The sequence below is a fragment of the Manis pentadactyla genome, chromosome 12, assembly GCF_030020395.1.
Source record: "Manis pentadactyla isolate mManPen7 chromosome 12, mManPen7.hap1, whole genome shotgun sequence".
NCBI classification, from domain to species: domain Eukaryota; kingdom Metazoa; phylum Chordata; class Mammalia; order Pholidota; family Manidae; genus Manis; species Manis pentadactyla.
The window spans coordinates 72,377,264-72,393,303 of NC_080030.1; the positions used below are offsets into that span (position 1 = coordinate 72,377,264).

At 39.7% G+C, this 16,040-nt stretch overlaps 1 protein-coding gene across 1 annotated transcript in view; it reads left to right on the top strand.

The window, feature by feature from the left end:
• The window catches only part of ROS1 (ROS proto-oncogene 1, receptor tyrosine kinase), a 118,267-nt gene that overhangs the window by 88,705 nt on the left and 13,522 nt on the right, over positions 1–16,040 (top strand). Inside the window, 6 exon segments of the mRNA XM_057489314.1 lie at positions 5,721–5,785; positions 6,700–6,829; positions 12,416–12,513; positions 12,724–12,770; positions 12,773–12,920; positions 13,971–14,105. Coding sequence (XP_057345297.1) covers positions 5,721–5,785; positions 6,700–6,829; positions 12,416–12,513; positions 12,724–12,770; positions 12,773–12,920; positions 13,971–14,105 — 623 coding nt within the window.

The window sequence follows — 16,040 nt, forward strand, 5'->3', positions numbered from 1 at the left end:
GCTATTTGGGGTCTTTGGTGTTTCCATATGATTTTTTGAACTATTTGTTCCAGTTCGTTGAAGAACGTTGTTGCTAATTTGATAGGGATTGCATCAAATCTGTATATTGCTTTGGGCTGGATGGCCATTTTGATGATATTAATTCTTCCTAGCCAGGAGCATGGGATGAGTTTCCATTTGTTAGTGTCCTCTTTAATTTCTCTTAAGAGTGTCTTATAGTTTTCAGGGTATAGGTCTTTCACTACTTTGGTTAGGTTTATTCCTAGATATTTTATTCTTTTTGATGCAATTGTGAATGGAATTGTTTTCCTTATTTCTCTTTCAGTTGGTTGATTGTTAGTGTATAGGAAAGCCACAGATTTCTGTGTGTTAATTTTGTATCCGGCAACTTTGCTGTATTCTGATATTAGTTCTAGTGGCTTTGGAGTGGAGTCTTTAGGTTTTTTATGTACAATATCATGTCATCCGCAAATAGTGATAGTTTAACTTTGTCTTTACCAGGCTGGATTCCTTGTATTTCTTTGTTTTGTCTAATTGCCATGGCTAGGACCTCCAGTACTATGTTGAATAACAGTGGGGAGAGTGGGCATCCCTGTCTTGTACCCGATCTCAGGGGAACAGCTTTCAGCCTCTCACTGTTCAGTATGATGTTGACTGTGGGTTTATCATATATGGCCTTTATTATGTTGAGGTACTTGCTCTCTATACCCATTTTGCTGAGAGTTTTTATCATGAATGGATGTTGAATTTTGTCGAATGCTTTTTCAGCATCTATGGAGATGATCATGTGGTTTTTGTCCTTCTTTTTGTTTATGTGGTGGATGATGTTGATGGATTTTCAAATGTTGTGCCATCCTTGCATCCCTGGGATGAATCCCACTTGGTCGTGGTGTATGATCCGTTTGATATATTTTTTGAATTCGGTTTGCTAATACTTTATTGAGTATTTTTGCATCTACATTCATTAGGGATATTGGTGTAATTTTCTTTTTTGGTAGAGTCTTTGCCTGGTTTTGGTATTAGGGTGATGTTGCCTTCATAGAATGAGTTTGGGAGTATTCCCTCCTCTTCTATTTTTTGGAAAACTTTAAGGAGAATGGGTATTATATCTTCTCTGTATGTCTGATAAAATTCCGAGGTAAATCCATCTGGCCCGGGGGATTTGTTCTTGGGTAGTTTTTTTTATTACCGCTTCAATTTCTTTGCTTGTAATTGGTCTGTTTAACTTTTGTGTTTCTTCCTTGTTCAGTCTTGGAAGGTTGTTTTTTTCTAGGAAGTTGTCCATTTCTTTTAGGTTTTCCAGCTTGTTAGCATATAGGTTTTCATAGTAGTCTTTAATAATTCTCTGTATTTCTGTGGAATCTGTCGTGATTTTTCCATTCTCATTTCTGAATCTGTTGATTCTCTTTTTCTCTCAATAAGTCTGGCTAGAGGCTTATGTATTTTGTTTATTTTCTCAAAGAACCAGCTCTTGGTTTCATTGATTTTTTGTATTGTTTTATTCTTCTAATTTTGTTTATTTCTTCTCTGATCTTTATTATGACCCTCCTTTTGCTGACTGTAGGCCTCATTTATTCTTCTTTTTCCAGTTTCAATAATTGTGATGTTAGACTATTCATTTGGGATTGTTCTTCCTTCTTTAAGTATGCCTGGATTGCAATATACTTTCCTTTTAAGACTGCTTTCGCTGCGTCCCATAGAAGTTGGGGCTTTGTGTTGTTGTTGTCATTTGTTTCCATGTATTCCTTGATCTCTGTTTTCATTTGTTCATTGATCCATTGATTATTTAGGAGCATGTTGTTAAGCCTCCATGTGTTTGTGAGCCTTTTTGCTTTTTTTGTACAATTTATTTCTAGTTTTATAACTTTGTGGTCTGAAAAGTTGGTTGGCAGAATTTCAGTCTTTTGCAATTTACTGAGGCTCTTTTTGTGAGCTAGTATGTGGTCTATTCTGGAGAATGTTCCATGTGCACTTGAGAAGAATGTGTATCCTGTTTCTTTTGGATATAGAGTTCTATAGATGTCTATTAGGTCCATCTGTTCTAGTGTGTTGTTCAGTGCCTCCGTGTCCTTACTTATTTTCTGCCCAGTGGATCTATCCTTTAGGGTGAGTGGTGTGTTGAAGTCTCCTAAAATGAATGCATTGCATTCTATTTCCTCTTTTAGTTCTGTTAGTATTTGTTTCACATATGCTGGTGCTCCTGTGTTGGGTGCATATATATTTATAATGGTTATATCCTCTTGTTGGACTGAGCCCTTTATCATTATGTAATGTCCTTTATCTCTTGTTACTTTCTTTGTTTTGAAGTCTATTTTGTCTGATACTTGTACTGGAACACCTGCTTTCTTCTCTCTGTTGTTTGCCTGAAATATGTTTTTCCATCCCTTGACTTTTAGTCTGTGCATGTCTTTGGGTTTGAGGTGAGTTTCTTGTAAGCAGCATATGGATGGGTCTTGCTTTTTTATCCATTCTGTTACTCTGTGTCTTTTGATTGGTGCATTCAGTCCATTTACATTTAGGGTGACTATTGAAAGATATGTACTTATTGCCATTGCAGGCTTTAGATTCGTGGTTACCAAAGGTTAAAGGTTAGCTTCTTTAGTATCTTACTGCCTAACTTAGCTCACTTATTGAGCTGTTACATACACTGTCTGGAGATTCTTTTCTTCTCTTCCTTCTTATTCCTCCTCCTCCATTCTTTATATGGTGGTTGTTTTATTCTGTGCTCTTCCGTGTTTCCTTTAACTGCTTTTAGTGGGTAGTTGATTTTATTTTTTGCCTTTAGTTAGTATTTGGTTGGTCTGCTTTCTTTGCTGTGATTTTATTTTCTCTGGTGACATCTGTTTAGTCTTAGGAGTGCTCCCATCTAGAACAGTCCCTCTAAAATACCCTGTAGGGGTGGTTTGTGGGAGGCAAATTGCCTCAACTTTTGCTTGTCTGGGAATTGTTTAATCCCCTCCTTCATATTTAAATGATAATAGTACTGTATACAGTATCCTTGGTTCAAGGCCCTTCTGTTTCATTGCATTAAATATATCATGCCATTCTCTTATGGCCTGTAAGGTTTCTGTTGAGAATTCTGATGATAGCCTGATGGGTTTTCCTTTTTAGGTGACCTTTTTCCTCTCTCTAGCTGTCTTTAAAACTCTGTCCTTGTCTTTGATCTTTGCCATTTTAATTATTATATGTCTTGGTGTTGTCCTCCTTGGGTCCCTTCTGTTGGGAGTTCTGTGAACTTCTGTGGTCTGATCAATTATTTCCTCCCCCAGTTTGGGGAATTTTTCAGCCATTATTTCTTCAAAGACACTTTCTATCCCTTTTTCTCTCTCCTCTTCTTCTGGTACCCCTGTAATGTGGATATTGTTCCTTTTGGATTGGTCACACAGTTCTCTTAATATTGTTTCATTCCTTGAGATCTTTTTATCTCTCTCTGCATCAGCTCCAATGGTTCCTCTTCTCTGGTTTCTATTCCATCAATAGCCTCTTGCATATTATCCATTCTGCTTATAAATCCTTCCAGAGATTGTTTCATTTCTGTAATCTCCCTCCGGACATCATCCCTTAGCTCTTCCATATTTCTCTGCAGCTCCGTCAGCATGGTTATGACCTTTATTTTGAATTATTTTTCAGGAAGATTGGTTAGGTCTATCTCCTTCTCTGGCATTGACTCTGTGATTTTGGTCTGTATCAAGTTCTTCTTCCTTTTCATGGTGACAGACATAGTTGTGTGGAGCTGGCACATGTGACAACTGGGAGATCATCCCTTCTTGTTGTTTTGTGGCCTTCCTTTCCTGGGAGAACAGTGACCTCTAGTGGCTGGGCAGCTGCGAACAGAAAGGGCTTCTGATTCTTGCCCGGCTGCTATTGAGTTAATCTCCGCTGTTGCTGTGGGCGTGGCCTGCCTCAGGCTGCTGCTCCAATATGGCGGAGTTGCGTCAGAGGGGAAATGGCTGGGAGGCCGTTTATCTCCATGAGGGGCCTCCAAGCTGCACTGATGCCCAGGAGGTTAGGGTGCCCCGAGTTCCCCGGGATTCCCAGCTGCTGGTCTAAGTGTCTGGGGATGCTACCGTCCAGTTGTTGGGTCCCTGTCCCTTTAAGACTTTCAAAAAGCACTCACTTTTCTTTGTCCCAGAGTCGCCGGCTTCAGGGACCCACTCACAGGTCTTACTGTCCTGTTTCCCTAGTTTTCAGCACCCATGCACCCACTGTGTCTGTGCTCTGGTGAGGGTGGCTGGGGCTGGGTGTTCAGCAGTCCTGGGCTCCCTCTCCCTCCCGGCTCCAACTCCTCTCCTCCCGCTGGGAGCTGGGGGGAGGGGCGCTCGGGTCCCACCGGGCTGCGGCTTGTATCTTACCCCTTTCACCAGGAGCTGGGTTCTCACAGGTGTGGATGTGGTCAGGGTGTTGTCCTGTGTCTTCTGGTCTCTCTTTTAGGAAGAGTTGTCTTTGTTGTATTTTCAAAAATATATATGGTTTTGGGAGGAGATTTCTGCTGCTCTACTCATGCCGCCATCTTGGCTCCGCCTCTCCTATAATTTTTATGTTATGAAATGTTACTCAGTTTTTTACTTTTTTCAACCACTTAAAAATGTAACATGCCAAAAAAAATGTAACGTGTCAATTATATCTCAATAAAGCTGGAAAAAATAAATTATGTAACAACTATTTTCAGATCCTAATTTGTACAAAAATAGATGACAGGCTTGAATTGAGCCTCAGGCTGTAGTTTGTTGATCCCTGTGCTACACAGTTACTCATCATCGTATATTTAGTATAGGCAATGAATATATACTCTCCTGTTTTTGTGAAACTTTCTTTTGATTGAGGGATAATGAATCTTTTATGTAGTTGAGCAATATCCTAATCATTCCTTATTAGAAATTTATTGCTTTGAGGTTGGGCTGTTCAACCAGAAAAGTTGGTGAAATTCTCTCTACTTCCAAATGACATCACTTTAAAGTCCTTTAACTTATACCAACTTCAACTGGTTTAAGCAAGTGTTTATTTGTCTCATATAACATGATGCTGGCTTTGATGCAGTATTGCTTCAGGTCAGAGCCAGCACTTCTGAAGTTCTCTTGACTTTGTACATATGTGTAGCCTCGTGGTCACAAGATGGTGGCTGAAGTATCAGGTGTCACATCTGTATTCAGACCAAGTGAAGAGCAAGGATGGTGTTGGACAAACGTGTTCTGGAAAATAAAGGTTTTCCACAGACCTCTCCCCCTCTCATCAGTTTTACCCTTACTTCTCATTGACCATAAATGAGTCAGATAAACACTCCTGTTTGCAATGGAGGCTGAGAACTGCTGAATATGATTTTCACGATTAGCTCAGAACAACTGTCTGGACTGAGCGTCTTGTGTCTGAGAAACAAATTAGGGTATTGTTAGCAAGGAAGCAAGAGGAAACAGATAATGAGTAGAAAAGTTTAAAAATTAAGAAATTGACCTAAATGGCAAATTTTGCCCCTTAAATATTTCTGTATTTGGGGGACTTTGTAAAAATAATACTAAATCTTTTATCTTTCAGATTTTCCTACTTGAACACTAGCATGGGCTAACTTTTGAATAGGTTTACAGAGCACATGCACACATTACGCACTATCTATTTCCAGCTTTCAGGGAGGATCCTACAAAATAAAACAGGTTGTCTCTGTGAACCCACTGAGCTCACAGAAATGTCTGCTATACTGATTCTTGGCTTGCTCTTATGTTGCACAGACATTGAAGAAGGGCTCTACAGACCAAGAGAAGATTGAGTTCCTGAAGGAAGCACATCTGATGAGGTATAAGGGCAGCTTTCAATAATTTTCCCATGGTATAGTTAGCTTTTACATCTGATGGTGGATTTATAACATTTGAAATGCTCTAATATAACAGATCATGCCCCAAATAAACATGGCTGAAGTTTAAACAGATGTATATCTCTGGTGACAAGTATTCTGCAGCAGCCAGTCTTCCTGTATGCAGGCAGTCTTCAGGCAAAAGGTCTTCCTTTTACCTTTGATAAGAAACGTGTTTTGCAGGTGACTTCTCAAGCTGTCCAGCTTTAAACACACTTACGTCCTTCTAAATGTACGATAGTGGGTCTTGACCCACTAAGGGAAAATTCTCTTAAGTATAATGATGTCAATGAAAATATCCCTTGCCTTGATAAACTTGTCTTCTTCAAGTTTAGGACAGTTGATAGTCATGAAAACTGCTCAAAGACATCTTCAAGGGCTGAGCTGAGGCAGTGGTCTAGGGGTCTCCAACTGTGGGTTCTGATCATTAGATTGGAGCTCAGAAGCTTTGACATCTTGAGAAAACAGTTGTAGCCAACCCCATGTGTCTGAATTGCTTCTCTGAAAGAGAGAAAACAGGGTTTCATACTTGTGGTGAACAAAAACATAACGTTTCCAAAAACCTTTTGAGGAAGGATATTAGTTAAAATTACTTCCTTTTCTAAAACATAAAATACTCTGAATTGATTTGTCTACAACTCACCCTGTTCTAGCTATATGCATTGACCACTAGGGGTTGCCATATTACCTCTGTTAGGCAAGTGCACAGACCAGTACTTGGAAAAGGAGGCTTTCATTTATTGGAGGAAAAAATCAGGGGTTTTGAGGGATACAATAGATAAAGAATTGCCTTGTTCCCTAATGGCCCTCGGACTTCTGCTGCTATGTCACCCCACATGTTTCTTTCTTCCTTTTAGCAAGTTTAATCATCCCAACATTCTGAAGCAGCTTGGAGTTTTTCTGCTGAATGAACTGCAATACCTTATCCTGGAATTGATGGAAGGAGGAGACCTTCTTACCTATTTACGTAAAGCCCGGATGACCACGGTAGGAAATGGGGTCCACAGGATTGGTTTTGTACAGCAAGTGCCCTATAATTTCATATTAATTTAAAAAAATACAATAAATTCATTTCTTTAAATGCAATTTGGGCTGATGGTAGAAACTTAGAAGACCTTTATGGAAAGAATTGGTCAGGATAATTAGAAGCCTGGGCTAATTTCTGTTATTTTCTGCTTATTTGAGCCTGTTTTTAATATTTAATGGAAAGAAGGTCCCTCACTGGCAGATCATGTTTTTGGGAGAACAAAGATTATGTGGAGTTGGAAAAGACACACTTTTTTCTGTACTTAATCTATATGCGTGCCTACCTCAAATTAATATTTTCAGCTGTTATGTCTTTACTGAGTTCTAGATTTATATGTCTTTACTCAGTTGACATATTTGCTTGGATTTTAATAGGCATCTCAAATTTATTTGGGCCAAAACAGAACTTTTGATGTCATACATCTTCCTCCATGGCATCCATCCTGTTCCCTGCCTTCTCTTCTCCTACAATGGTGATGACGGGTCCCAGCAGCTCTGTGGTTTTGCCTAGAAAATGCAGCTCTAATCTGTCCTCTTTCTCCAGTGCCTAGTGCAGTGCCTGGCACAGTGTGGACACTGCGTATAAGGGTGGAGTGAGGGTCAGCAGGTGATAGCACCTGCGGGAACCTGCCATATACTCAGGTGAGAAACACGTGAGACAAAACAAGTAACTAAAATTTAAATCTGTAGATTTAAAAAATTTGGTTTTTATTTCCATCAAAGTACACAGTATATGGTTAAAAAATTGAAATATATCACAAGGTTTATAGGGAAAAACAAGTCCCATGCTCTCTCTCATCCCCATATCCCAGGCCTGTACATGTTTCTTCTGATATTCCCCTTCACGCTCCTAAATATTCTGCTTGCACATTGAGTTTTCATGCTGCTGCACATTGAGTTTTCAGTCTTGCGGGGAAATCTATTGGCTGCCTACCATGAAAGGCACGGATTTAACTCTCTTAGACTTACTAATGACCAGCCTGAACCCCACAGCTCTACACAAAGAAAAACCTTGTTTCCTCAACCTCTGACAGTTATCACAATTTTCAGGTAAATCACTATTGCAGGTTTACTCTACTATTTGCTACTGAGACACTCAAATGTTTTTTTCCTTGGACTAGTTTAATAAATACCTCTTTCCCCCCATTTGTTTAGTTTTCTATGTACTTAAACTCTCTGATGGAATCATAACAGTTTTCTCAATATGGTTATAGATATGTCAGGTAATCTAGCACCTAATAATTTTTTTCTTGGTTACTTTCCTTCTGGAGCCAGTAAAGGTGCTTGTCCTCTGGGCTGTCAATACAGCAGCCACCCTGGGGCTTTCCTTCACATTTACCCTGGTGATTTCCACACTGGACCTTTGTTTCCCCTATTCCAAGACTTTATTCTGTTTTAGAAAAGAGAAAACATTCATGTAAGACAGAAGTCTCTTTCTCCCCCCTTCTCTTTTTGAGAAAATGTCCTTTATTCTTCCCTCACACTTGTTAATGATTTGGCTGATTCTGGGTTGAAACAGCTTTTCCTCAAGAATAAATCTGTTATGTCTTTGTTCTAGCATCTAGAAAGCTTAGAAACTTCAAGAAGTCTTATGCCATCTGATTCTGAACTTAATGACCAATGACCTGCTTTTTGCCCCCCTCTCTGGAAAATTTTAGGAACTTCTTATCTGTGGCATTCTTTGCCCATCTAGACACTCATCCTGGAAAATCATTCCCTTCAATTCTGGGATTATTATTTTTTCATATTATTTGTTTGGTAATAAATAAAACTCTTGTTTCCCCTATTTCCTTGTTCCAAAAGTCTTATTAGTTGGGTAATGGACTGCTTTGTCCATTTTGTTCTATTAGCTGTTTTCTCCTATATTCCAGCTCTGCAGTTTTGCTCTCAATTCTGGTAGAGTTCCTCAACTTTTTAAATATAATTTAAAATTCCAATTTTCTACAGATTCATTCATATATTTTGGCTGCATCTTAAAATAGTATTCTGGTTTTTTTTCATACATGCAGAATCTTCTGTTATATTTCCTAAGGTACTAATTATAGTTTTTTAAAGTGTTAATTTTCTTCCCAAACTGTCTTGATTTTCCTTTCTCCCCTTTGTTCTTGGATCTGTTTGTAATGTGAGCAGCTTTTCCTAAATACCTGGTGGTTTGTGGCTGGCCTCCCGTTTAGTTGCGAGGCCTGAGGTGCTGATGGGAACCTGCATGTCTGGCAGCTTCCTTCCGGTTGTCAGCAGGGACGGCTGCTTTCCTGTTGGAGGTTCTCGAATGACAGTATCTGCCGGCCTTCCCTGCATCAGAGAGGAGTCTGCTGGTCTCCTGTCTGGGCCATAAATGCCTGAGCCTCAGTTCAGGGAGCTGAGAATGGGAAGGGGGTGCAGGTCTCAGGGCTGAGTATATGGACGCTGTAATTCCCCTCTCCATTTTCAGCATGGCTTATGTCTCTGAACTTGGAATTGTTCTGGTTCAGTTTGTGTGTGTGTGTGTGTGTGTGTGTGTGTGTGTGTGTGTGCGTGTGCGTGCGTGTGTGTTTGTGCACGTGTGTGTACATGCTGTGATGGTGGGGATCTAGGAACTGGTTTGCCCCTAAAATAAACTTCTAGACATTCCTCTTGCTTTCAGTCCTGCCCCTCACCTCCCTGCAGAGGCGCTCATCACCCCCAACTTCAGAGCCTTATGGGGTTCTGTGGTGAAGCCCAGCTTAACTCTTGGCTTCTCCCTCTGCAGGCAGGCAGCTTTCATTTCTCTTGGCTTTGCTAAATTACCACTCCTCCATCTGATTTTCCTCTCCCAAAATGTTTCATGTGCCTTATCAATTCTCCTGATCTATTTGTCCTTGCGAGTTTATATAAAGTTCTCCTATATTGTCATTTTAGTAAGGTTTGGAGGGAGAGTGGAACTGGCCATGCATACATTCGGTCCCCCATCTTTAACAAGAACGGCTATCTGTAATTTTGATTTTGGGGGGGAAAGAGAAGAAAGGCTGAAGATGGGCTAAAAGAAAACATGGGCCTGCTTTTTCCAAACTGTTCCTGCTCAGCCAGGGCCCTGTTGGCTGTGCTGATTGCTGATGGACCCAGCACACTGAGTTCCCCCATTGCCTCCCCTGCCCGCTGTCCGAGACAGCGCCGGTGCTGCTTCGCCCTGACAGGGTGCTGTTAGGTGCTCCATGCAAGGATTAGCGGAGCACTAGAGCCTCTAAGTCCCCACCACGCTGCGTTCACTGGGGGCTGGCCATCTCTCCAAGGGGCAAGCACAGAGGTAACATTCCAGAACAGCCAAAAGCATTCTTTTACTGTCCTGCTCCAGACTGTTGTGTTGGGTTGCATGCATAAGAATTGACTCCACAGGCAACTCGGCCCATAAACCTTAGTCTAATACTGTATTTTCAGCAACTCAGTTTCTGCATCTATAAAACGGGATATTGCATCAGAAACTTTCTCCGACTTTTTTCAGCTTTGGTATCTTAAGATTATATTAAGATAGAAAAAAGTAAAACAAAAACAACGAAACAAAAAAACCTAGGCTATCAAAATAATACAAATACATAGACATAGCCAGTTATAATTAAATTCATCAATCTTTTGCTGCATGTTTATTATGTAATAGTGAAAGAGCTCTTGTTTTCAAGGCCCATGCCACACGGTAAGGAGATAACGTATAATAGCTCACTTGAGGTGGAAAGTGGGAAGACATTAGAGTGGAATAGAGAATACACAGCTGACGCACAGAGAAAGAGATGATATCCACCTGGGGAGACCAGGGAAGGCTTCACGCAGGAGGTCATCTGTTTGGACACTACCGAAGTGGGGGACAGAAGAGTCTCTGAGACTGTAGCTCTCACGTGAGTCATGACAGGCTTTGACCAGGGATAGACCCAGGGGGAGGATCTAGTCTGGAGAGTTTGACAAGAGATGAAAGCATGTGTCTCAGGGCAGCACCTGGAGACAAGGAGGACCCATGTGGGGTGTCCCAACAAACTGTCACAGGGGCTATCAGGAGCAAGTGATAGAGATTCAGGTAGGCAGGCAGGTGGGCAGCTCTCGAACAACCTGTAAGCAGGGAACGTGGTGCTAGACACCAGACTGAAGTCTAGGAGCAGGATTCTAGGTAAAGAGAGTCTTCGATTGGGTCGGTTTTGTGACAGCAAAGCAGGGCTCCACTCACAGAGGAACCAGTGAACCAGTCAGGGCATACAGCAGGGCTCAGGCACAGGCCGTGAGACCACGAGGATCGAGAGGACCTCAACAGGGCTGCAGGGGGTTGAGTCTGGAGAGTAAGACTGGGCCTTGTTACCAGACTTATGTGTGAGTGGGACCACAGCAACACTGAGTCCTGAAACATGAGGATTCTTCTGAGTTTGGGAACAAGACGTGACACTGTCAGGGGAGGCAAGGAGAGCAGCACTTAAGAGCACCCATCCCTGAGGAACTGAGGGGTTTCAAGGTTGGGAATCATTTAAGATGCCCAGTGAAGGATGAGAATGGAAATCAAGAATAAGGAAGGCATTACAGGAATGACTGCAGGAATAAAGAAGAGAGGTTGAGAAATGCAGAGTGGGTATAAGGAACTACAAAGCGGCTCAGTGTGATAAAAGCACAGATTGTGGGAGATAAATGGGCATAAAGAGATTCTGGGCAGCCTGGGGAACCTACAGGAGGCTCTACAGGCAGCAGATCATGAGGAAGCAAGCCAATTAAAGTGCAGGAGGCTGGAGACATGGGAAGTTTGGGATGCATCAGATGGGGAAGATAAAGGCCTGAACCAGGGTAATTGCAGGGAAATGGCAAGGGACAGACAGTATATGAATGTGGCCTCAGGATAGGAACATTGAATTTTTTCCATGTGGTACTAAGAAAAGCTTCAACTGGCTTTTCTTATGTAGAAAACATTGCAGCCAGTACAGGCTGAATTGTATGTATGTGCTGGCTCTCTCAGAGAGGAGTTATCTGTGACCTTGAAGTAGAATATTGCTAACAATCTATATGGGGTTATATGAGAAACAAGCCCCTTGCTATGACTGACAGCATAGTGTGACATTGGGCCAATAATTAAACTAGCTAGCACTATTTAAATTGTCATTATTATCACTTGTGAGAGCAGCTACTGTTTATTAAGTGCCAGTTACATACCAGTCAGATTACATATCTTCTCTTAAATCCTACATGGTCATTGTTATTATTCCCATTTTCCATATGAGAAATTTGCTTAGTGAATTAAGCATGGTGAGTTACTCATACAATGAGTAATTAATAGAACTAGGTTTCAGATCTTGGTCTGTGTGATCTGATACCCTGAGACCTTTCCAATAAAGATTTCATATTTCTTCTGCTCACTAAATAGTCTTATTTATGTATATTTCAGTAGAAAGCATAGTGCTTTTCCTCTTTGTATGAATTATTGTAACCATAACTAAAAATTCCCTTAAAACCTTATATATATGTGTATATATGTGCATATATATGTAACCATATATATATATGTTATATATATACAAATTTGTAAAAACTGGAAAAATGTTGTAATTTTTCTTTCATTTCTTGCAGTTTCATGGTCCTTTACTCACCTTGGTTGACCTTGTAGACATGTGTGTAGATATTTCAAAAGGCTGTGTCTACTTGGAGCAAATGCACTTCATTCACAGGTACAGTGATATTCTAGATAAAGTTCTAATGGATACCAGCATAATAATAGCCTGTAGTTTAGGCAAAACATACAGGATAACTAAACATGTTCCTTCCTTCAAAATAACAATAATTTCTGTAAAACGGTTTTCTCTACAGGCCTCTTAGTGTTACTTATCTGATCTCTGGAATTTTATTATTACTATTATTAAATATAGCTTCTGCCATAGGGATCTGGCAGCTCGCAATTGCCTTGTCTCTGTGAAAGACTATACCAGTTCATCATGGAGATTGGGGACTTTGGACTCGCAAGGGACATCTATAAAAATGATTACTACAGAAAGAGAGGGGAAGGCCTGCTACCTGTTCAGTGGATGGCTCCAGAAAGTTTGATGGATGGGATCTTCACTACTCAATCTGATGTTTGGTGAGCTTAACAGGATACAGAGCAATGTGGGCAGAACAAACCAATATGAGAGCCAGAAGGGAACTTAAAAGGCCACCTAATCTTGTTTTTTACATGATGAAACTGGGGACCAGAGAGGTTAAGTGATTTGCCTCAAGGTAAAGTGAAAGCTGGTGGCCAAGGTCTGAATTTTCCTGGGTCTCAGCAGTTCACACCCTCCCACCAATCAGTTTTGATCTCTTATCTTAGTAGTGTATAAGAAATAGATATATTTACTTCAAGTATTTTATTACTGTCCAAAAGTGTAAAGGCTATGACTAACAGCAATTGGTACGTATGAATTCATGTTCAAGTATGTGTCCAAATGCCTACTATTTTGGGATGTTTGGTCATTAATTTATAAGTAGACCTTTATGGATCATAGATCTCAAAAAGATTAGGACAGTGGGGTAATTTGGACATCTCTTTATTATTATTTGAATAAGACCCCTCATTTTTGCTTGTTGACTCCAAAATTTGATTAGAGCTGCTCAAAATGTAAAGATTTGTTAGATAATTTTTAAGCTGGACTGGCCTTAGGCAAAATTGGGGTTGAGATAAAATGGGTAAAAAGTGTTGCCAGTTTTTATTCATGCTTTCCTTCTCCATTTTTACTAGTATTGAAACCCAGAAAAAAAAAGGTGAAATGCTTTCTTGGTCACCCTAGGTTAGTCTACATATCGATACTCTGACAGCCTTTGGTAATGGAGGTCTGCAGTGCAGTTTCGACCAGGGAGGAGAAGCTCTGTGTGAGTGTGAGTGTGTGTGTGTGTGTGTGCGCGCGCGCGCGCGCGCGCGCCTCCATTAAGCCTTCCTGTCACCTTTGAAGTGGTGCTAGTAGGCCGTTGCTTGTTCTACTTTTTCTTGAGGTCAACTAGCTTTTAAGTCTCCCGTTTACCTTTTATGGGACCAATTATGTCAATCACAAAGTAGGTCCCAATGCCCCAGGAATAATTATGTTGGAGTAACTGCTATAAACATGATATTTGCAATGAGCCTAATTAAAGTAAACTCTTTAATTAACATCCTTAGGTCTTTTGGAATTCTAATATGGGAGATTTTAACTCTTGGTCGTCAGCCTTACCCAGCTCATTCCAACCTTGATATTTTAAACTATGTGCAAACATGAGGGAGACTGGAGCCCCCGAGAAATTGTCCTGATGATCTGTAAGTTAATTATGCTAACATAAGCACCCAAAAAACAAAAACATGTGCACATGCAATTTTATGCATTGGATATTTTAAAACAAAGACTGGAATTTATATATTTATATGGCTTATATGAAACATAAATTAATTGGAGCACTTAATTTGCTAAATACATGATGGTTTCTCTTTATATACATAATATTTCACTTCAGAAACAAAATTTAGAAGACTCTTGGTTAGATGAATTTGAGTAAACAAAACAAAAGCTTTTTGGGTGTATGTGTGTGTATACTCATTTTATTTGGGAAGATCTGATTTGGTTAATATCTTAATTTGTATATTAAAAGATTTTATTCAATAGGGCTATATTGTTTAAATGCTGGATTGCTTTTGTTAATATAGCTGATACTGGGATATACTACTATTAAAAACTAAACAAAAGTCATCATCTGTTTTTGAACTTAATAGAAAGTGACTAAATATTAGCAACTATATCAAATTGACCCTGGTCACTACTGAAGTCTGATAAATTTGTAATCCTCAGAAGAGTAGGTTACTTTGATCTAATTATAAAAGAAAAACAAGCCAGGTTATTTTGCTGAGCACTAATCTACCTTCTTGTGAATAACCTAAGCAGAAATATGAAGTCTGGAAACTTTCAAGAGGTATTTTACCCAAGAAGCTTCTAAAATGCAAATACTCAAGTATAAACTCCTGTGCATAATACCATGCTAAGCATTGTCTGGAATACAGAGATGTTTAAGCCAGAGCCATGGCTCTTCAACATCTCAGAATGTATTTTGAAAGAAACACACATGGAGCAGTTGGGTAACAAGCTAACACGTACCAAAGTGCTAAACTGTGTGGTACAGACAAGTGCAAAAGGAATTAGCAGTATGCGGATACACACCATGGTTGTGCTGCCTTCACTCTGTTGTGTCATTTTAGAGGGTTATTCAGACTGGAGCCAAAGATGATTAAGAACTGGGCATCTTGTTTGGATGTTCTACTAGTGAATGTTTTTGTATTATTTAAATCTTCCAGCTAGGAGAAGACGATTTGAATCAGTGCTTGTTTCTGATTTAGCTTTTATAGCCTCTGGGATATTTACAGGGAGTTCAGATATACACGTATCTGAACAAGTTTGATGGCAGTGTCTTAAAATTATTCATGATCCTTTTGGAGAGAAGGAAAGAAATTCTGTAAATTAGGAGTAAGAAATTATATAAAAATCTGAAGATCTTTGACCTAGGGTTTGAGGGAAAAATCCCAGCATACTTAAGCAAGAAATACATTTTTATTAAAAAGATTAGTTAGCAAACTAATCACTGTTTTGCTTCTCTTACACATCTGTCAAACACTCAGAAATTTTCTCCAGAATTTCAATTGCATAGAATTTTTATTATGCTGTTAGAACTTTATCTAGTATATTTGCTCCCCAGGGGGTAATGTACCTTATCACAATTATTCAAGTTTTTTTTTTTAGGCACTTTAGGAATCAATCACTGAATTATAATTTTGGTTGATGTGTTCCCTTATTTTGTTTGGAGAGGATGGGAGTGGATAATTAATTGCCCTATTATGGAGCAGAAAAATGTAGATATGTTGAACTTTGCTCTATCCAAAGATATCCAAAAATGCAACTGGAAGGAGGAGGAAGAAGGAGTGCTAGAGAAATCTTAGAAAAATATTCCTGATTACTAGTGGAAAATGATAATACTCTATATAATTTTATCTTGACTAATTCACTAGTCAGATATATTGTTGCCCTAATATTATAAAAATACAGTTTCCATGAAACCAACATTTCCCACTGGTGGTTTGAAGTTCATTTGAGCATCAGTAACAAAAAGTAAACAATGTTCCCAGCCCTCCAAGTGCCAAATGCTCTCAGGGCCCCAGGAAGGGTTAACATCCATTGCCAATCAGAAAAACAAGCTGTGCTACGAAATG